Raw genomic sequence first — 23,281 nt, forward strand, 5'->3', positions numbered from 1 at the left:
TTCCTGATCGATAACTTCCCGACCTTTGACACGGTGTCATCAATAACGATGATATGTACTTTTCCTATGAGAAAAAAAACAGCCATTTAACATCACTGGGACGGAGGCCCTTTGTCCGCTGACTCACGCACCATGAACACCTCATCGTGAGGAACGGTGAAGTGGGACTGGCCAGACCAGCTTATTCGGAGAAAACCTCTGAGTCACCCAGGTTGTGCGATGCTGGTGAAGCTCACTTTCTGCCAGAGAAAAACATACTAGGTTGGGGCCTAAAAAGGGTCCGCAGGGAAGCAGGGCTTCCCGGGCTGGGCCTTCTCTTCCCCTTGAACACGAGCAGCGTTCTGGACCCAGCTCTGATTCTCTCTGTGCATCCAGTCGCGGGGCCTCGGTGAACCTCTGTGGGTGGAGGCCATGCCAGCAGCCCTCCACCCACGAGTCCCATGTGGCTCACAAAGCACTTTCACAGGAAATGTGCCCGAGACCCTGAGACCAGGGGAAAAGAGAAAAGGCAGGCGCCAAGAATGGTTGGGCTACCCCCAGGTTACAGCAGCAGCAAGGCCAGGCCGGGACCCCCAGGTGGGAGACCCCACCGCGGAGCAATGGCCACCATCCCCACCCAGGCTGGCCGGTCCGGGACATGGGCCACCCTCACTCGTCAGCCCCCACACCCTGGGTCGGAGAGGCCCCCAACTCCTCCTGGCAGCCTAGCGTCGGCACCCCACGCCCCCACCAGCTTCCAATCTCTGCAGACAGACACACAGCAGGCTCTTCTTCCCCATGCTCCCCGGCACACAGAGCCTCCTTCTGCAAACAGTCCATGTGGGAATACTGAGGACTGCCAATGACTTTGTAAAAACTTCCCAAAAAAATAAACAGTGTTAAACACATGGGGGTTTTCAGCACGATGGCTTTTCTCCCACCAGTAACAAGGTAAGATCCCTCCCCGGACGGACACTCCCAAACGGCCTTCAGAGGATGGGGCCTGTGGCCCTGACCCAGAGCCGGCCAGCTCCCTCTCCCTTCCCTGGCAGCTCACAGTGCAGCCTGATCAAAGGGACCTGGTGTCACCGTTAGGGCCCATACCAAGGTATGTCGGTGACACCCAGACAGGCAGCTTCTGAGAAGCAGAACGCCCAAATTCACCAGGAAATTAACCCGCGGCTTAGGACACTCCGCTACAGTCTTTCTCAAGACTGCTGCCTGGGATTCCAAAACCTCCAAGGTCTTAAAGAGGGAAAAGGGAGGAGGGCGAGGCCTTAGGTGGCGGGGGTGCGCGATGCTGCGGGTGTCATGACCTGTACATTTCAGCGCCACGCCCACCTCCACCGGATTCCATCTCTTGCCCACAAGGGAGTTCTCCTAATTTCCCTTTGAGCTCGTTTACATTAAAAATTAATCTGTCAGTGCTAGGGAACGGCCTGCTTTTCAGTCTTCATGCAAAATCTGCTATAGAGAAAACATCCCTCAGCCTTGGAATGCTAGAGCTCCTGTTCTGCCTGAGAACACGTCTACCGCACACCAGTCAATGCTTCCAGTGACCTGGAGAAGCTGGGCTGATGCGAGGTTTTCAGCAGCGGCTGAGTTGCCAGAGAGACGCTCATCAGTAGTATGGGCGCACGACAATTTCAGAAGCGTCAATCCGGCTCATCTCCCTGCTCCACAAGCTGGTCCACGCCCTGGGTCAGGATCCTGCTCTCACCCGTGTGGACACAAGTGAAGGAGCTGAGTCCAGGCTTAGGCATCTACGCGGACTGGCATCCTTACTGATCACAGAACTCTGCCCAAGTGGGGAGCCTCCATCCTGCTCATGGCTCACAGGTTCAGTCCCTTCACCGAAAGACCTGCCCCACCCAAGGTTACACCTCCCCAGGGCAGACACAGCCAATGGCCGGTGGATGGGAGATGCTTCAAGGAAGTGGTTGGCTGAGACCCCTGTTGTGACCTCTCCCTCTGTCAGTCCTGCCCTGTCGCCCCTCACAGGGGCTGGCCCAAAAGCAAGCCCTGTAAACTTCATTTTGCCGGGGGGAGGGGGGGTGCTCCAAAATCACTGCAGATGGTGACTGCAGCCATGAAATAAAAAGACACTTGTTCCTTGGAAGAAAAGTTATGACCAATCTAGACAGCATATTAAAAAGCAGAGACATTACTTTGCCAACAAAATTCTGTCTAGTCAAGGCTATAGTTTTTTCAGTGGTCATGTATGGACGTCAGAGTTGGACTCTAAAGAGAGCTGAGCGCCGAAGAATTGATGCTTTTGAACTATGGTGTTGGATAAGACTCTTGAGAGTCCCTTGGACTGCAAGGAGATCCAACCAGTCCATCCTAAAGGAAATCAGTCCCGAATATTCATTGGAAGGACTGATGCTGAAGCTGAAACTCCAATACTTTGGCCATCTGATGCCAAGAGCTGGCTCATTTGAAAAGACCCTGATGCTGGGAAAGATTGAAAGCGGGAGGAGAAGGGGACGACAGAGGATGAGATGGTTGGATGGCATCACTGACTCAATGGACATGAGTTTAAGCAAGCTCTGGGAGATGGTTAAGGACAGGGCAGCCTGGTGTGCTGCAGTCCATGGGGTCACAAAGAGTCAGACACAACTGAGCGTGTCTGATAAACTGATAAACCTCCTGTACCCTCTGCCGTACAGTCGGCCTCCCAATAACTGACCTATGACAGAGATGAAAAGCTTGGCCCCTCAGGCCAAGTGACATGGGATCAAATCCCAGTCCAGCCACTTATTAACCAGGTGACAGCTGATAAGTGACTTAACCCCACTGAGCCCACACACATTAGCTGTGACATGTCAAGACAGCCCTCTCACCTGCTTGCAAAGTTCACAGGAGGCAAAGACTGAAAAGGACTTAGCACTGAACCAGGCTAAAGAAAGTGATCAGTGAGTGCTAGGTTGCCACCTCCCCACTGGAGAAGACTCCAGGAGGGCAGACGGGAAGGACTTGGCTCTCCAGTGTATGCAGTGCATCTAGCATATCAAGAGGGCTGGATAAACATTTCCTTGAGTATTTGAGCGCTTGGTCTGGATATTGTTATTATTACCTGCTACTATTGTGGCTTGATAATAGTAACTAATACATATATAATAGTGACCATTTGCCCAGCACTTTTAAACACACTACACATATTAAGTCACTTCATCCTCACAACCCAAGATCCACGACTGAAAATGAAAGTGTTACTTGCTCAGTCATGTGCGACTCTAGGCAAACCCATGGACTGTAATCCACCCGACTCCTCTAGTCCATGTAATTCTCCAGGCAGGAATACCAGACTTGGTAGCCATTTCCTTCTCCAGGGCATCTTCTCGACCCAGGGACAGAACCTGGGTCTCCTGCATTGCAGGCAGATTCTTTTTTTTTTTTTTTTTGCAGGCAGATTCTTTACCGTCTGAGCCACCATAGAAGCCCCAGATATAGGACTATTTCCCCTCACTCCATCAATGAGGAAGAAAGAAGGCATAGAGAGGTTGAATAACCTGCTGAAGGTCACATAGCCAGAGAACCACAGAGATGGGGTTCAAATACAGACCCTCTGGTCCCTGAGGCTGCGTCCCTATCACAATGATCCTGGATCCCTGTTCACCACCCACACACCCCAACGGCCACTCTGGAGATGGAATGACATTCATGAAAGGTTCAAGGTTCCAGTCGAAAGGTTCCCTCCTGCTCATCACTCTCTGTCCGAATGAAAAACTGCACATAAATGGATTCATTTCATTAGCAGCCTCATTCCTTCCATTCCTAGCTGATCGCCATGAAGAGAGTAATTTATTTAACCAGCCCAGTGGGTTGTTAAGAAAATCAGTTCATAAAAGCAGATGAAGAAAATAACTCCCCAGGTTCCACGGCTCTGGGGACAAGACATTGGGTCTCAAGGCACTGGGGTCAAAATCAAGTTCTACCCTTTATGGAGCTGACTTCTCCTTCTGCCTTGACCTCTCTCCATAAAACGTGAAAACCAAAGACTCCTGAGGTGGTTGTTACCATGCACTGTGGGAAGACCACCCGAAAAATCAAGCCCAAGATACAGGGATGGTAAAGTCCATGAATAATGGTGCAGGACCACTCTCCAAGCATCCCTGGAACAAAGTCTGTTGAAGGGGTGGGCACCTCCCAGCCATTTTCTGCATTTCTTGCGAACTGTAACCACCTCTGCACTGAGTCAAACTCCATCAACTGTCTCACAAATGAACAGGCAGGCGGCCAATGTGGGCAGTGTTGAAAAGAAGTCTTACTTAAGAATTGAACTAAATGAAGGAAAACCCTGCTTGTAATTGTTGGCTTCTTTTTAATTAACTGGGACGATTTAGCCGAGAAACTTGTATTTTAAATTGTCATTATCTCTTACATAGAGAAACTTGCAACAGGAATTCTCGGTTGGCCCTTTGGCCCTAAAGAACCATCCCATCCACATTCCAGTATTCTCTCTTCCTCGCCAGAAAGATAAATGGGCTTGCTTCTCTGGAAGCTTTAAAGTGGTTGATTTGATTTTGCTTACAATTCCAACATTTTCAAACTCTCTGCCTTTGATCAATTACAGACATAAAGACTAAATGTGAATTTAAACTAGAAATGAAGGTTTTCCCCACTCCTCTCCGAGCCTATTTGTACAAGGAAAGAAAATTCGGTCCAATCCCACGGGCAGGGAGAAACTCAGGGAATCTCCCACTTGCAGAAGTACAAGGTCACAGAACGGCTTAAGTGGCTGATAGCCCGGGACCCAGTTAAGACTCATGGCTCCAACTGTTTGTTTCTTCAAGAGTGACCTAAACACCCAGTATTTATCATCCTTTCTGGTGGCGATGGGAAATGAGCCAGCCATTTCGGACAGGCCGTGAGTCACGGGGCTCAAAAGAGAAGAAATTCCTATTGTTCCATCCTTTATCAACGTTTAATAAGCAATGGAACAGCTGCCGCTGTCAGTAACCCCCACAGAAGATGGACACGCGCACACACTGCCCTGCGCACGTGGCTCGCCGGCGCCACCTCTCTTTCCGGCTGTAAGGGCGTGGTTTCCCAGAGGAGCGAGAGAGCCGCACAGAGAAGTAGGTAACTTCTAAGATGGTCCCGAAGATCCTCTCCTCACCCTGGGATTCTTCCCTGCAGTCCCCTCCCCTTGCCTGTGTCCTGGACCACGTGACTTGTTTCTCATTGAGAATGTGGCAAAGGAGATGGGCTGTCACTCTTGTGCTCAGATGACAAAACATGGAGGCTCCCAACTTGGCAGCAGCTTGTTCCTTTGCAGGCTCTGATGGGGCAAGCAGCTTCTGATGACGGGGTGGCCCAGTGGCAAAGTACTGAGGGCAGCCTCTAGCCAATGGCCAGCAAAGAACTGTGGCCCTCTTCCCACACTTCTTGGGGAACTGAATTCTGCCAACAACTTCATGAGCTCGAAAGCAGATCCTTCCCCTACTGAGCCTTCGGATGAGACCCTGCCCTGGTGACACCTTGACGACAGCGTTGGGAGAGCAAAGCTGTGCTGGGTTCTGCCCCATGGAAGACAGTGTGAGATAGTTAAGTGTGCTGTCTTCAGCTGCCAGGTTGCTGGGTGATCTGTGACACAGCAGTTGATGAGAAATACAGTCAGCAGCCCCTCGGCAGGGTCAGCTTCCTGAGGAGGCTGTGTGTTGCCATGGCATCCTGCCCTCCTCCGCACCATCACACATGCGTGAGGATCAGTGCCTCGCATTCCTGACAAAGTGCAGCTCCTGGAGGGCAGGCGTCTATGTGCGCCTGCTCAGCACCAAGAGGAGTGCCCAGCATGTGACTGGGAATCAGTGAACATTGTAACTGATGAACTCCTTCTGTTAAGTGAGTGGCAGGAAGGCAAGAACTTTCAGTTTCCAGTATAAACAGAGCATTGTTCTTTAAAAAAAAAAAAAAAGGAGACAAGACTCCTTGGGATGGCCACCTACTAAAAGAGGAACTATGGGCTGAGGTCTGAGAGGTGAGTCGGGCAGGCCTGGCCCCTGGTTCTGTGTCTGAACCCAGGCAGCATGACGGCCCTTGCTGTCCAAAGATTGTCTTCACGGTTCCCATGTCCCCAGAGGTGGAATGAGAGCTGTGGGGAGAGGGACGCGCCCACGGAAGCTGGCTCCACTCTCTGAGAGAACATGCAGTCCTTTCCTTTGCGCTCTCCATCCTCCCTGCCCCTTCCCCTTGACTATGTCCCTCGCTCCTTCCTTGGCAAACTTTTACTCAGCCCTCAAAACCCCGCCTGGCCTCAGCTCTTCCAGAAAGGCCTTTCTCTGCACTCTGCACTAGCTGCTCCTTCCCTCTTGGGTGCCACACTTACCCCTTAGCCCTGGCTGAACTGCAGACCGCAACACCCACACCTGTCTGCCTGCAGCTGGCATGAGCAGCCTGTCCCCCAGGCTCCTGTTTCTGTGCCCAGGGGGCGACAGAGCCGAGTCTCACCTTCTCGGCCCTCTATAGTCGAGGCAGGTGACCTTCTTCAGAATGAGGAACAGGGAGATGTGACGGGAAGACACTGGCCAAGCAGTGTGCTACCCCCCTCTTTCTGAGAGAATGTTCCAGGCTCGTGAGCCGCAGTGGGGGTGGCCTGGGGGAGCAGCTGTGGAAACACCTCTGCGGGCAGTGCGGGGTCACTTAGTCACTGGGCCTTTCAAGGCTGACGGTTATGTAATCACGTACACACGAGAGCACCGCTGGTTTGGGTCAACTGTTCTCAAGCTGGGGGGGGTGCCAGCCCACTCCCTGAGCAGAAGGGCCGAATTCCTGTCTCCCGATGTGTGGGAAGCGGCAGGCAGGACATGGCGAGCTGCCCCGAGGTCAGGGCAGCCTCGGGACCGGCATGGAGGGACTCCCGAGGCGGAGGAGGTGCAGCGGCAGAGTGGAGCCATCTGCAGCATCCAGACGGCCGCCACAGGGGTCTGCAGGGGTGGGGACGGGGCAGGGCCATCCAGCTCTCTGACCAGATCACTGCAGGGCACGGCGTTCACTCCAAGACCCACATGGGGCCCACAGAGGTAAGCCGAGAGTTCGAAACGAAAGAAGCAAGATGTGAGACTGTATATTCACACAGCTGTACACACACACACACACACACACACACACACACAAAACACTTCTCTGCATAGATAAGTATTAGCTTGGAAGAAAACAAACCAAAATAAAAATATCGATTATCTGGGTGGGAGATTATACGTGTTTTTAAAACGATTATCATTCACAAGGCTACAGGGCCAGCAATGTCTGCCATCCGAGGAAGGAACCAGGGGTGTGTTAGTGTCCTGCTGCTGCTGCTAAGTCGCTTCAGTCGTGTCCGACTCTGCGCGACCCCATAGACGGCAGCCCACCAGACTCCCCCGTCCCTGGGACTCTCCAGACAAGAACACTGGAGTGGGTTGCCATTTCCTTCTCCAATGCGTGAAAGTGAAGTTGCTCAGTCGTGTCCGACTCTTAGCGACCCCAGGGACTGCAGCCCACCAGGCTCCTCCATCCGTGGGATTTTCCAGGCAAGAGTACTGGAGTGGGGTGCCATTGCCTTCTCCGGTTAGTGTCCTAGGACTGCTAATAATGAATTACCGCCGACTTGGTGCTTATTCCAGCAGGAATTTATTCTCTCACGGTTCTGAAAGCCCGAAGTCTGAAGTCCAGGTGTCAGCAGGGCTGGTTCACTCTGGGGCTTCCGAGGAGAGTCTGTTCCGGGCCTCAGTCCCGGCCATCCCTGGCGGTCCTCGGGGGTTTGGGAGCATCACACTTCTGCCTCATTCTCACGCAACTTTCTCCGTGTCTGTGGATCCCGGGCCCCACAGTTCCTCTCCCCAAAAGGACACCAGCTCCTGGGTTAGGGCCCACCCTCCTCCAGTGTGACCTTATCTTAACCTGAGTCCATCAGCAAAGATTCTATTTCCCAACAGGGTCAAGTTCACACACATCTTTGGCATGTGTGGGGGCGTGGGGCATAATAACTCTTGTGCTGTGTGCTAAGTCACTTCAGTCCTGTCCAACTATTTGTGACCCCATGGAATGCAGCCCTCCAGGCTCCTCTGTCCATGAGATTCTCCAGGCAAGAATACTGGAGTGGGTTGCCATGCCCTCCTCCAGGAGATCTTCCTGACCCAGGGATCGAACCCACATCTCATGTCTCCTGCATTGGCAGGCGTGTTCTTTACCACTAGTGCCAGCTGGGAAGCCCCTATAATAACCCATAACAAGAGGCATTTAGTCCAAAGGAAAGAAGACACAGGGCCCTGACAACATCTTCTATATCTTGCACGCTTTCCCATTTGAAGGATTAGACCTGATCTATGTAGCTCTATGGGGAAAAAATGGGTCCAAAGTGTAGACACTCCCAAAAGATAGCCTTGGGGTCAATGTAGGAAGGATGCTCTCACTGGGCTGTCTAAGCGGAACTGGGTTGTCCTGGATGGGAACTCCTGGACCAGAATGGAGCCTCTTGTCTCTGGGGCAGGGGTACTGGTCAGGCCAGAGGGGACGTGATGGACTAAATGATTTTAAGTCCTGGCAGCCCTAAGATTCTGCCACGCACACAGCCATTGTCAATGACATCAGCATGGCCTAGCGCTGGCCCGCCAGCCTCACCCAGTCTGTTCGGGACCACGCTAGCCTGGCCTCATCCACACTGAGCAGCTGCCACACTGCACAACAGAGCAGCTCTGTCGTGTTCTTCCTCTCGGAAAGGTGCAGCTGGCACTTTCAGAGCCGACAGGATAAAGGCATCAATCAAGGCAGAGGACAAAGAACTATAGGAGTTAAACCCTACAGAGAAATCCGACACCCCTGATTCCAAGGGCATTCCTCACGCCTGGACATCACTCAAGGGGCAGTCCCACATCCCCAGGCCAGACCGGCAGAGGCTGAAGGCCCGCAGGCTAGGGTCAGAATGGCTAAGGAAACAATCCACAGTTTGTTTAGAAGCAGTGAAGATTGCCCCAAGAATAACGTTTACATAAGAAATAGCAGTAACATCACATGTTAAGCCTGTTTATTTAAAGAAGAAGCAGGAAAATCTTGCCTGCGATGAGAAGGAAGACTGGCCTTCAAAACTGCCTTTTCTTTTCCCAAAAAAAAAAAACCCACGAATACACTGCTCACCTCTCCACAGGGTCCCTGAGCATGACAATCAGCTTTGCGTCTGGCTGGAAGGCGTGGATGAAGTCCTGGGTCAGAAAGGGGGGCTCGCCGTCTGTGCCGTTGTCATAGAAGAGCGTCCAGGCGTTGTTGTCCCACATGGTGGAGGCGCTGGCCTCGCCTAGAAACAGAAAACGCTGCAAGTGAGTGGGGCTGAATTACGGGCTCCCGCAGAGCGGCCTAAACTAGGGGCCACACCTGGCTGTGATGCCGTCTAAAACAGCTGTGCACGGGTGAGCTGGTCCAGGAAGCGGGCAGACCAGACTCTGGGAAGAGGAGGCTGATGACCGCCCTGTGCCACACCGTCACCCCCTCCCCGCAAGGACCTCCATCTGGAGATGAAAGGTGATCTGAGCCACACTGAGCATCCCTCTTCCTCCCAGCTCCTCTCTCCAGGATGTGACAGAAAAACCTCTATGAGCATCTGGCCTCCCAATTTCACGATGTTTAACTTTGCCTACGGCGCACAGCTCCATGGCATTTTAAGGGCCCGCTGAGAATATATTAGATGGTTTCCTTCAAAAGGCATCAGGGGTGAAGGAGGAGTTCGGGCAAGCTGACTCTCATTAGGAAACTGCAGGCAATCCACATCAATCTTCCCTTGAAATCACAAGGGTCAGTCCCCAAGCACACTCGAAGAGGGAGGCTTTGCGGGAAGGCTCATGGGACCTTGGTCCTCCGTGCCCACCCACCCCATGGCCTGGCACACAGCTGGGATTCACTCGGTGCTGGCTGGGTGAACGGGAAGCTGGTTCTAGCCTGTTTGATCACGGTCTGCATGACTGAAGCATGATGAGGTCAGTTAAGCACATTCTAGGCCAGGGGTGAGGCCAACACACAGACCTTTCAGCATTTCTATCTCATAGACTTGAACTGGTTCCTTTCTTTTTTTTTTTTTTTAAAGAATAGTCTTCAGAGATTCAGAAAGAAAGGCAAATCAATCAATTCATTATACATTTGATTTCCCGACATCGTACACGGGACTGTATGACACGTCTCAAAGTCATTTATTCAGGGAAAATCTGAGCTTGAAGACTGAGTCTCTTTGATCACTGATGAGCACATCACAGTTATGCGGAGAGTTAGCAGGCTCCTATTTATTCTGCTGGATGTGCAATCATGTCCAGGTGAGTATTTCTATTCTGATCTTTCTTTCTTTCTATTTTTTTAAAGAGGTAATACCGTAGAACACAGAAAAAAACAAGCCAATCTGAAGTCCTTTGAAAATTCTACTCACAATGAATAAGAGAATATTAGGTCAAGGAAAGTACCTAGAACTAAGTTGGCACAAATTTTGTCAATTTCATAAATGAACTGGTTCTATGCTTGTCCATTTACCTGTCTATCTACCCATCCATCTTTCATTCATCCTCCATCCATCATTCACCCATCCTTCATCCATCCATGCAGAAAGCTCTGATTTGGTGTCTAAAACGTGCCCAGCACTGTGCTTGGCACTATAGATAGATGACAGAAACAAGACAGACAATCCCCTTTAATCTCAAACCTTACAACCTAGGAGAAGATCAATAATTCAATAAACCATCAGAGCTTCACTTCAGCACTTTGACAGGGCAGAGCAGGGGACCTTGAGAGCCCTGAGAGAGGGCAGCAGCCTTTCCACATCTATTGATCCCCAGCCCAGAGAACCCAGCCACTGGAGTCCTTCCTGACTCCAGCCATTAGCCCAGACAACCGAGAAAAGGCTCTCTATGATCCATTGGCCAAGATGAAGAAAGACCAGTAAGCTTCTTCCAGGGATCTAACCAGAAGAAGCTGAAGCAGAGTTTCAGGGTTTGGAGGAACCCAGAACTGATCTGGTCCAACAAACCCATTTACAGATGAGTAGACTGAGTTCAGGAACACAAAGACCAACTTGTCTCATGGCACAGAGCTCGCTGGTGGCACAGCCCGGGCTAGATGCCAGCTTTCCATCTACCATAAAACTCAACAAACTCTGCTTCAGGTAAACATCAGAGCATGGATATATTCTTTAGTTTTCATTTCTAAATCTAGAAGTAAATAAAATGAGAAAACCAAACTAAAGCCTTCCTTTTTTTATTCATTAGCTTAGGCTCTATTTCCCAACCTTAGGATGTATAGACTTTTAGCTCTTTCACAAGAACATGAGATTTTCCCAGAGGTATATGGTAAGGGTGGTGGTGGCTTAGTCACTAAGTCGTGTCCAACTCTTGTGACCCCATGGACTGTAGCCTGCCAGACTCCTCTGTCCATAGGATTTTCCAGGCAAGCATACTGAAGTGGGTTGCCATTTCCTTCTCCAGGGGATCTTCCTGACCCAGGGATCAAACCAAGGTCTCCCGCACTGCAGGCAGATTCTTTACCAACTGAGCCACCAGCGAAGCCCACAGTGTGTTTGAGCCGCAGTCAAATATTAGTTACAATTTGTAATTTGGGTGTTAACTCATGGCTGCAAGAAAACAGCTAGTACCCAGTTCGGACTGAGTAAGAGGGTATGCTCTCATCTGGCTTCTAGGACTCGAGTTCTTCGAGTTAAAAATAAATAAATCAGAGCTTCAGCATGTAAGTCTGTCCCCTTGGACATGGGACATATAAGTAAACAGCCGTCTTTCAGATGGTTGATTACAATTCTTCTTAGTCACTGATAGTGTAACCGAATTCAGAGAATCAAAATATAATAGATTTAAAACGAAAAAATAGATCGCTGCCTCAGGTAACCAATTTAAGAAAAATATGTGATTTGATTTCTCTCTCTCAGAGGTGTAAGTGGATAAATGTCTTTTAAGCTGAAGCCAATAGAGAGCGTGAACAGATGTGTTTTTTATAAAACATCCTTGTGAATTAAAAAAAAAAAATGATTGCTAATCAAACCACCTCATTTTGAATGTCTAAAGGCATTAGGCTGACAAGACTGAAGCTTTTCCTACAGCAATCAGTCACCTATGATGCACGAGAGATGTGTCTATTTCAGGAGAGGCCACCTCCATCTTCACAGGGTCCCAGAGGCCAGAAGAGGCCACAAGAATTAAACCGATGACTAACTGGTTCATTTTGCATTCATGATCCCCTGTCCAAACTTACTCAGATGGGCGTATCATGAAAAGAAATCCAGCATGCAAGCTTAACTTTAATAAAAGCAAGAAACGGCAACGTTTTAAAAAAGCCGTTTCAGGTGCACTTGAGTCTCCACGAACTAGAGAGTCTACTAAACGCTTTTGCTTTATGGAAAATTGCACAAACAATATGAACATTTTACACAGGGGGAGAGACGTGGGGGGAGTCACTGGGGAAATAGGCACTCAGCAGCTGAGGGCAAATGTCATGCAAATGCTTGCAGGTGCAGTGAAGCCCGGCCTGGCCCATGGCAGGAGCTCCACGGAAGCCATACCGATAATGATTCTATTCATCTTGCTCGGCTCCTTCGCAGCGCTGGCCTGCAGTCCTTGATGAATCTGGTGTGCGGCCAGGTCAAAGAGGTCCAGGTAGTCTTCCACGGGATAGCGGTCCCGCAGCCCATCCCTCAGGCGGACGATTCCTACAAGAACCAGGAAGCAGGGGTTACTGAGGACAAAGCTACCACGCTGGGCTGGTGGCCTCCAGGGAGTGACCACAGATGGATGGAAAGGTCTGAGGGCCCCATTGCAGCAGCCAAGGCTTGACCCCATGAGCTACAAGAGATGGAGGGATGTCTGCGAACCGGCCACCCTCTTTTGAGCCATGTGTAATTTGAGAGATGGAACACACCACCACTCGGGTGCACAGTAGCCCCTGAAAGGATGGCACACCTGTTCAAAGAACTATAATCGGGTCTACTTAGAGGACCAGAGAGGTCGGGGCTGGTTAACACGGGCACCACGTGAGGTCCCCCAGGGGCGGGGCAGCAATGGCATCAGAATACACACGACGAATCACAAGAAAACACCTTCTATCAGAGGAGCCATATCCTCTGAAGCTCAGATGCATCTTTTTTTTGTCAGGGCTCCCCAGCACCTTCCAGAGGTTCTTTTCCATCAGGAAGTCTATCCATTTCTCCAAACAATAAGGAGAACTGATGGTCCCTAGATGGACACCTGAGTGATTCTGGCATCAGCCACAAGCAGCCTAAATTGTCCCTTGCCTGAGAGGTGGGTAAATTTTCCTTGAAAATGTATTGACAACACACTGCCCCAAACCACAGCCACCAAGGTTAATGTAAAGTGGAGAGAGAGTATCCACAGGCAAAACAGCAAGAGGTTCAAGGTGATACCAGACACCAGACTCCAGAGGCTGCATGCCCCCATGACTCTCCCCTTGACCAGCAGGAACCTGGTTTTCACAGGGAAAGACAGTGAGTTCTGCAGGGGAGGGCCCCCTAAAGATGAGCACAGAAACTCTGGCTTCCACAGCTACCGCTGCCAAACCACAAAAGACATATTTACACTTCTGTTCACTTTGGGACGAACATCAAAAGGATTAAGTCAAATGTCTGTCAGAAACACACTAAGAGTTGATCTCAACTTAGGTTGTACTAAGAAAAGCTTTCAAAATTTCTTTCCAAGCAACCTAGGTCCTTTCCATGGAAACCGCCCTCCAGGCTCACCCAGACTTTTGCATTTGTCATCCCTTAGCTCCAGTGACCAAACGTCTCCTGGAAGAAGGGAAAAGGCTGAGGAGAGGAAACAGTGACCCTGGGGGCCGAGGGGGTGGCTCAGGCTGGCTCAGGGCTGGGTGGAGCAGAAACCAGCCTGCAGGAGTCATGGGGTGGTGGCTACTGTCAACCTCCTGGGAAAGGGGTGCTGTGAGCAGGGGGGCCCAGAATTACCTTCATGGGGCTTTCATTCTGACCCTCTGAGGCCCAAGGGGCAGGCACGTCAGAGAAGAGGCGGGAAGCAGCTCAGTGACAGGCTCAGGTCCTGGGATGCTCCAGCAGGAAGCTGAAACCTGGCCAGACACAGCCGCCTTTTTTTCTCCTGCCTCCTCCTAGTGCAGGGGTGTGGGTGCGGAGGCTCCAGCAGGAACAGCACTGAGCTGGGAGCTGGGAGCGGACAGGCCCCAACAAACGTCCACCTGGATGACGCATGTCCCAAGGCCCTTCAGGACAAGAAGAGTGCCCATCCGGCACCCTTTCGCTGGCCTTGCACACTGCCGGCACCGTATAAATGCTCACCAGGTGATCAGAAGCTGGGTACTCAGTCCTGCTGGGTGTCTGCCTGGGGATCTCTAAACCACAGAGCTCTCTGATCTCCGCCTCTCAGCGTGTTTTCTCATTTCCCCACCACGCCTTCCTCCTGGAACCTCCCAGAATGCCCCGCTCAGGTCAGTCTCAGGGCTCCCACTCCCCTGACCCCGGAAGGAGTGACAGAGTGAAGGCGCCTGAAGCACCCTTGCCGTGGGGACATGGCGGCACGCACCGAAGCGCTTCCGGGTCCACCAATGCGGTTCCTTGATGGCAGAGAACTTGACTTCCGGGTGCAGCCGCAGGCGGTCGTAGAGGTCGGTGGTGCCGCACTTGGGCTGCCCAATGATGTAGAAGTGCGGCAGGCAGCGGAGGCGGAAGTGCTTGCCGTGTGCGTGGGACAGGTGGCCCCAGAAAGCCTTGCGCAGCGTGTCAAAGGTGGAGCGGAAACGCTTGGAGTAGAGTACGTAGGAGTTGGTCAGGTAGGGGTCGGTGGTGTTCCTGCCTGTGAATTCCTCGTACCAACAGGGGCTCTTACTGTTGGGAAGAAATTTGTGTGGGATGACGGAAAACATCTGCAACAGAAAGAGACCAAAACGGAGAGACACACTGAGAGGGGAAAACACACTCTGTCCTCAATATGATCCTACACTGAGGCTTATTACAACGTTCACATGGGAAGTATTATTGGATGATGACTAAATACTAAAAGTAAACTTGGTAAACAATGACCATGCTTTTCCTAAAACCCCAATAAAAATAAAATATGAAGAGAATGAAAATACAAGTTCCATCAAAATCCATTCTACCATGATTTATTTTACTCACACACACGACTATATAGTTGTATATTTAAGTGGCCGTTAGAGACAAACACTGTGATTTAGGACAGACTAGAGAGTGATCTACAAAAGTAATTTTAACTGCCAGGACCACCTTTCAAGCAAAACATCCCAGAAAGGAATTATTAGAAAGGGGGGTTCCTTCAACCGTTTTAGCTGTGCCATTTAATACAGAGTTCCCTTGTTGGCATTAACAGCATGGACACAGCCCTCTCAGTGAACCCTCATCCATAAGGCTGTCAAATTACCACTATTACACTTGGGAAATTTTTGGTCACTTTCCTGCCAAAGGTGATGATAGGAAAATCAGTCAACGGAGATGCGCATCGGGCTACTCACGTGCAATTCCTGCTTCTTGAGATCTTCTACGTCTGGGAGCTGTCTGGTGGTGAACTCAATCCTGGATGTGATGCTGTTGATAATTAACTTAATGCTTGGATAGTCCTTCACGTATGAAATATTATTTACAGAGGATTGGTGATGATGCTCTTTCGCGTCACTCGGATTTTCGCCCTCCATCAAGCTGGGATTGCTGGGGAAGGCTCCGTAATGGAAAGGCGATGAGATCAGAAGTTCTTGGTGGACCCCAGAAAGGATGTAAGAAGCCATCACCAATGTCATTATTATCAATCCAAAAATGAGGCTGCATCGCTTCCCCTTCTTGAAGCGCAAAAACCCACCCCAGCTCTCATTCCCTTCAGCCCTCACTTCGAGAACAGCCAGCAAGTTCATTTGCTTACCGTCCACTCGAAACACAATTTTGTTTTCTGCTTTGCACACTGGGCACTCCTGGCGACCGTGATGTGAGCCTCCTCGGCAGCTGACCTGCTGTGTCTGTACGTCGTCAGGTGACAGTTGGATGCAGCAATTAATGCAGTGCCTCATGATAATGCCCCTGGATGCTGGCCCACTGAGCCATGAGCAAGCCTCTGAGGAGTCCAGATGCCTGCAAGTCGTGCTGTGAAACTTGAAGGATGGCTCAGTGATCACATAAGATGATCAGAAGGCACAAGCAACAGAAACAAGAGTAAAAATGAGCAGGTGCCAAAACACCAGAGAATGAGGGATCACGTTCTTTGGTTTGCCTCTGAAAGATAACACGAATGATGTCCAACTGTCATGTTCTGTAATCCTGGAAAAAGCCACAAGGTCAGGAGCAATTCTTCCTGACCTTCAGGTTTTTCCCATGGCACCAAATGAAGTGGAAGTGTTCTTGCTGGAGAACATGGAAACACCCAAGGGATTAGAAGATCTCATGGCCTCAATGAGAGATGGACAGACGCACCATCCACGCAGAGTCCATGGAGATTTCTTCTTTCACATCCTAAAGTTCCTTTGAAATGTTTCCTCTTCATGGGGAACAAAATCCTCAAGATGTCAGATTACCTAAACAACAAAGAAAAGAGGTTTTATTACATTAGATGATGACAGCAATCACCCTGGGAACATCTTCTAAGGAGAGAAGTTCCCGCTTCTTTTCCACTTCTAAGTTTCAGCCACGTTGGCTAGGTCACAAGCAAGTTACCGAAAATCATATAGGATGAAGGGAGAAGTGTCGGGTCCTTGGTATTTGGCTTTGGAGTTCAGTCTCTGCCACCAAATGTGACCCCAACACCAGCTCCACCAGCACCTTATTAAACACCTCTTATTTCACACAACCCACATATTCCATAATGTCTGTGCCTGGACATAGCTAAGTGACTAGAACCCTTGCTCCCAACTTGGAATCATTCTTAGATTCATGCACAGTTAGTCATTCTAAATTTGAGGGATGAATTGAAATAACAACTCTTTTAAATCAACAAAAAAAATCTAAAGAGAATAGTTAAGATGGGAGCAGGCAGAGAAAATATTTTGTCCCCTCCCAACAGCACTAATAGTCTTTTAACCTAGAGCTAACATTATCAGTGTAGGATGCAAAAGTTAATGAAAATTTAGAAACACTGAAATGATTCTCTCCTTCAGTAGAATGTATCATATTAAAAAAAATTTGACTTTAAGTTATTAAGCAATTAAATCCAACATGTAGTACTCCCCCAAGTAACAGAAAACTTCAGACCCTGAAACAATTTTTCACTTTCATCATGCTTGGGAAAACATGATTCTTAAAAATCCATTAATAGAAGTCTGCAGTTATAAAATGTATTGTTGCCCAAGTGACACTTCTTTGTAGACATTGTAAAAACAGCAAAAAAAAAAAAGAGAACTATATGGTTTTTAGCAGTGGTAGAACATTGCTAATGAGCTAACCGTGTGACCTCGAGCCAGCAGCATAACCTTTCTAAGCTCTGGTTTCCTCACCAGAAAAATTAGGATGAAAGTATGTCCCTTTCAAGTGTGTAACAGTACTAAGTCAGCTAATGCATGTGAAAACTTTGCAGAATGCCTACACATGTTTCAGTTCAGTTCAGTTCAGTCGCTCAGTTGTGTCCGACTCTTTGCGACCCCATGAATAGCATGCCAGGCCTCCCTGTCCATCACCAACTCCCGGAGTTCACTCAGACCCACGTCCATCGAGTCAGTGATGCCATCCAGCCATCTCATCCCCTGTCGTCCCCTTCTCCTCCTGCCCCCAATCCCTTCCAGCATCAGAGTCCTTTCCAATGAGTCAACTCTTTGCATGAGGTGGCCAAAGTACTGGAGTTTCAGCTTTAGCATCATTCCTTCCAAAGAAATCCCAGGGCTGATTGCCTTCAGAATGGACTGGTTGGATCTCCTTGCAATCCAAGGGACTCTCAAGAGTCTTCTCCAACACCACAGTTCAAAGGCATCAATTCTTCGGCACTCAGCTTTCTTCACAGTCCAACTCTCACATCCATACATGACCACTGGAAAAACCATAGCCTTGACTAGACGGACATTTGTTGGCAAAGTAATGTCTCTGCTTTTCAATATGCTATCTAGGTTGGTCATAACCTTCCTTCCAAGGAGTAAGCGTATTTCAATTTCATGGCTGCAGTCACCATCTGCAGTGATTTTGGAGCCCAAAAAATAAAGTCTGACACTGTTTCCACTGTTCCCCCATCTATTTCCCATGAAGTTATGGGACCAGATGCCATGATCCTAGTTTTCTGAATGTTGAATTTTAAGCCAACTTTTTCACTCTCCTCTTTCACCTTCATCAAGAGGCTTTTTAGTTCTTCTTCACTTTCTGCCGTAAGGGTGGTGTCATCTGCATATCTGAGGTTACTGATATTTCTCCCGGCAATCTTGATTCCAGCTTGTGCTTCTTCCAGCCCAGCGTTTCTCATGATGTTCTCTGCATAGAAGTTAAATAAGCAGGGTGACAACATACAGCCTTGACATACTCCTTTTCCTATTTGGAACAAGTCTGTTGTTTCATGTCCGGTTCTAACTGTTGCTTCCTGACCTGCGTACAGATTTCTCAAGAGGCAGGTCAGGTGTTTAAGATCCCATAAAGGAGAGATAACATGAATAATGATAGCATCATCGATGACTCTTACTATTATGTTTTTCATTGTCAGTAAATACCAAGAACGTCTGAAGTGGAATCAAAGATGGGCAATCCCATCACAGTGTCTTTCCTTAGCACCTGAGAATCAGCTACAGGTGGTAGACTCACTTCTACACACACACACACCCTCCAACAATCCTTACTGTCCGCAGGGAAGGTGGTGCTAACTAACCCTGCATAAAGCCCCCCTCGTTTTGGCGGAGAGGCCAAGCAATCAACTTGGCAGCAGCAACATCCCCTTCCCTTGGACAGAAAGGCATATGTTTTATCAAAACATGATAACCATGAAATAACCATGCAGTATTCCTAAAACGTCCTCCACAAAATGTTCTGCATGTTCGATAGGTCTTCAGGGCTTGAATTACCTGGAGGAATGGTAGAATGGCCCAGGTGACACAGACTTCTTTAGAGCAGACTTCACCTTTTCACTGTGAAGCCATAAGAGAGGACTATAATACACAACATTTCCAAAACATAATTGACCATGGAATTCTAACTGATGTCTCAAGGAAGCAGTTTGAGGAATGCTAGTGAGTAAAGGCTGAGATGGGGTCAGAGCAGTTCTGAGAAGCACAGAGGAGAGGGAGTCGTGGGAGCAAACAGCCCGGAACCAGGCCAACATCTCAAGCTCCACCACCCCCTCATCCCTGAGAGTTTTTGGAGGGACTCGGCAGAAACCTCAAGGCTCAGGCCTCTGCCTCCAACTTGCTCAACCAGCCCTGAACCATCACTTGCTACAAACAATTCTCCCAAACCAAAGAAACAAAAATGCAAGCTCCCCTACTCAGAAACCCCGTCACTAAGCCAAGAAAACATTTTTCACACAGCGAAGACAAGGCCAAATGGGGTTAAAATGAGATTCCAGCCAGCATCGCAGGGGGGAGTCAGTTTGCACCCTTCTGTCTCTCTGGCTGTAGGAGGCCTAATTAGATCTTTTCCAAAACATGGTCTCTGAAGCTCCAAGACAAAAATGTACAAAATCTGGACCCACCAGAATGGGCAAAACATTCCTCAACAAGAACAAAGGTTTTCTAAGACAAGCACAATAAATAAATAGACCTGAGTAGTCAGAGAAGCTGACAGTCTCAACAGAGAGGCCTGGGACACAGTAGCCCAGAGGATTTGTCCCCTGGGCCGGCTGCATCCTCCAGCCAGACCTCCCACTCCAAGTCTCACTTTGTAAAATGGGAGCAGAAAACTGGTGACACAATTCCAGAGGCCTGCAGAGCCTAAACACTCAGATCCAATGTTATCTCCTATAATTCACTCCTTCATCCCTTCCCCCTTTAATTCTCCAGATCCCTCCTGAAGGAGGACCCTGCACTGGGCGCTGCCCGAGGTGCACGTCCAGGTCTGAAAGTGTCAGTCGCCCGGTTGTGTTCGGCTCCTTGCGACCCCGTGGACTAGCCCGCCAGGCTCCTCTGTCCATGGGATTCTCCAGGCAAGAATACGGAGTGGGCTGCCATTTCTTTCTCCAGGGGATCTCTTTGCGACCCCATGAGCTGCAGGCCCTCCATAAAAACCCTCTAAATGACAGGATTCCAAGAGCTTTCTGGTTGGAGAGCCCGTGGAGGTGCTGGGAGGGTGGTGTATGCAGAGAGGGCCTGGAAGGTCCATGACCCTCCCCGAGGCTCACTCTGTGCATCTCCTCCATTTGGCTGTTCTTGTATTGTCTCCTTTGTAACGAACCCATAATAGTAAGGAAGGTGCTTTTCTGAGTACCGTGCATCATTCAACTTAAGGAACTTGAGAAAGGACTGTAGGAACCTCTGACCCTGCAGCCGTTAAAACAGAAGTGTGGGTAGCCTGGGGACCCGAGACTTGTGACTCAGGTCTGAAGCAGGGGCTGTCTCAGAGGTGGTAGTGGTGGTTTAGTCACTAGGTTGCATCCGATTCTTGCGACTCCACAAACTGTGGCCCACCAGCCTCCTCTGTCCATGGGATTTCCCAGGCAAGAATACTGGAGTGGCTTGCCATTTCCTTCCCCAGGGAATCTTCCCGACCCAGAGATCGAACCCGAGTCTCCAGCAGTGCAAGAGGATTCTTTACCGCTGAGCCACCAGGGAAGCTCCAGTCTCAGAGGACTGAGCCCTTAACCCGTGAAAGTTGTGCTAATTCCAGGGAGTTACTAGAAGAATTCAACTGAATTGCAGGACACCCAGCTGGTGTCTAGAGAGTTGGAGATTTTGCCAGTGTGGCAAAATCCCCCCGGGAGACTCTGTTTGAGAAAAAAAAAATGTTACATTTACATGTTTTATCGAAACATCTGACCAGCATATAGTATGTAAAATACTTGATTAAAAACAACGACCATATGAGTAGTGAGTGCATTGCTGTGAACAGGGCCTGGAGCTTTGAGGTTTCCAGACCACCCTCGTCCAAGTGGATGGGACTGGTACAGCAGTAACCATAATAGGGAGACCTTTGCCTCACCTGGAACTTATATTCCACCTGGAGTTAGGGGAATAGCAGGACAATAGACAATTAAAAAAGTCACAAATGAGTAACATCGTCTCAGATGCTGGAAGAAAACACAAAGGGAGAAAACAATGACACCCTTAGAACAGGGGCTCCCCGTGCCGCACCAGGGCCGGATGATGGTTTGTTGTGGGGGCCTGTTCCATGCATTGTAGATGTTTAGCAGCATCCCTGACTTTCATCCCCAGGGAGAACTGCTGCCTTAGAAGAAGGGGAAGTAAAGTGGAGAGGATGGCCAGGGAAGACCTATTTCAGGTGGATTCATCTGACTGATGAGAAGGAAGCCAGTCATGTAGGGACCAGGGAAGTAAAGATCCCGCAAAGAAGGGAAGCTGAAGAGCAAAACCATGGGGACCATCAGGAGAGCAGATCTCTGGATTATGGGGCAGGAATCGGGTGGGAAACAGATGGGAGAAAAGGCAGGGACCAGACTCTGGAAGGCCTGGAAGGCTGGGATTCGTCCACACACAAAGAGGGAGGCACACTCTGGATTCTTTCAAAAGGATCTTTAAAATACATATAGCTGGGAACTCATGCAGCTAGACTGAAAGGAAAATGGATTGCTGTTTTTTTTTCCCTGTGTTGAGATTTTCTATACACCAAGAACAGTCATTCCGAAACCTAACACTCAGGTTATTCTTTCTTAAGAAATAAGCAATGGATATCCACTTCACCTGTCTGGAATGTCCCCGTTTTGGTGCCAGTGGACTCCGATTAGCCAGGACCCCTGGCTCTCCCATTCGGGTATTAAACCAGAGTCCGCAGGCATGCATTTCAGTGAGATCGCCCTCCAGCCAGGGCTCAATGCTGTGCCCTGTGGGTGCAGGCTGGAATTGTGGGAACCCAGTACCACTGTAAGAGATCAGATAACCGGTCCCAAAATAGAAAGCGTTCAATTACCCAGCCTTGGCTAAGATGGCCCCTATTAACCTATGCACCCCAAGCATCATTAGCAAGCCATTTATAACAAAATTGTAATCGAGAGACCCAGATATAGCACTTCAGATTAAGTAATTGAATGCCCCCTCAGCGTTAAGATCGATAAAGGGCATCCAATTGCACCCTAGGAAAACCTTATTAAATAATTGTAGCTATAAGCTGATATAGCAGAAGAAAGATGAACAAAACTTCCAAAGAAATCGGGATGAATTTAAATAAATGGCTTCATTTAGGTAGAACATTTACATCTGCCCTCTGGGAATAGAGAGGGGAAAAAAATAGCTAATTACATTCTTTTACTTCAAGGTTTTAAAGAAAAAAAATTGATGGATCTTAATTAACCTTTACTAAAACACAAAGCCTTCTGCTGACTACTTTGTCTAACTGCTGACATTTCTCTTCGGGCTATGTATATGAAAATACATTTTTTTTCCCAAGGAATATTAATCAACAAGTGGCAAAAGGAATATTTTTCACATTTAGCTCAAGGAGAGGGGAGAATTCTGTACAAACAACAGATGCTCAGTCTCAGTCTCATACCTGGATCTCATGCCTTTGGCCACATCACAATCAGTAAATAGAATAAAGAAAGCTACATTCCTCAATTCACGTCGTTGGTCAATAGCACAGTGGGAAGAATACGGTCAGCAGTCATGTGGGCCAGCAGGCTTTAGCTGTGTCCACCTGGTGACCTCGGACAGGTCCCTTAAGTGACCTGGGCCTCTGTATTCTCAGCAGTCCTTGACACATAGATCACATAGTCCCCTGAAGACTGGGTGCTGGAGCGGGGTTCCCCTACCTTGACCTTGAGCAAGCCACTGAACCTCTCTCCTGTTTCTTTGGGTGTGAATTGGAGATAATCTCGTAACACTCATAGAACCCATGTGTGTCCAGCGTGTAGAAGAATTTCTGGCGCACAGTAAGTGCCAAATACATCTTAGCTATTATTAAACACACACAGCCCTGGCCCACAGGAAGTAATTGGAAAGTAGCAGTTTACTACTGGTTATGGCAGTTTGACCTTTGGTTCCAGCTTATTATTCCTCTCTCTGTTCACCCCCTTCACCACATAAAGGACTCTGCAGTTCTTCTAATCAAATTAGTGGAATACTTTTCTCCACCCTTTGACTTGGGTTTGGAAACTGCTTTGGCCAACAGAATGTGGCCGCAGTGACAGCAGGCCAGTCCCAAGCCCAAGCCTCAGACGGGCCGAGTGTGTCCACCTGCCCTTTCTGCCTTTACGAGCGCTGTGGGAAGAACACAGCAGCGTGGCCAAGA

At 49.1% G+C, this 23,281-nt stretch overlaps 1 protein-coding gene across 3 annotated transcripts in view; it reads right to left on the reverse strand.

Annotated features, from left to right (window-relative positions):
- CHST15 (carbohydrate sulfotransferase 15) overlaps positions 1-23,281 on the reverse strand; it is an 80,459-nt gene that overhangs the window by 19,531 nt on the left and 37,647 nt on the right. For all 3 annotated transcript variants that reach the window (XM_086377086.1, XM_086377088.1, XM_086377087.1), the window contains exons 2-5: positions 15,451-16,497; positions 14,505-14,844; positions 12,503-12,649; positions 9,097-9,253 (exon numbers count right to left, since the gene is read on the reverse strand). In XM_086377086.1, the coding sequence (XP_086233212.1) occupies positions 9,097-9,253; positions 12,503-12,649; positions 14,505-14,844; positions 15,451-15,996 (1,190 nt within the window). In that variant the 5' untranslated portion in view covers positions 15,997-16,497. The remainder of the gene's footprint in view (positions 1-9,096; positions 9,254-12,502; positions 12,650-14,504; positions 14,845-15,450; positions 16,498-23,281) is intronic.

The sequence above is a fragment of the Bos grunniens genome, chromosome 26 (genome assembly GCF_055505025.1).
Source record: "Bos grunniens cultivar Pamir isolate PY7600 chromosome 26, Bosgru_T2T1.0, whole genome shotgun sequence".
NCBI classification, from domain to species: Eukaryota; Metazoa; Chordata; class Mammalia; order Artiodactyla; family Bovidae; genus Bos; species Bos grunniens.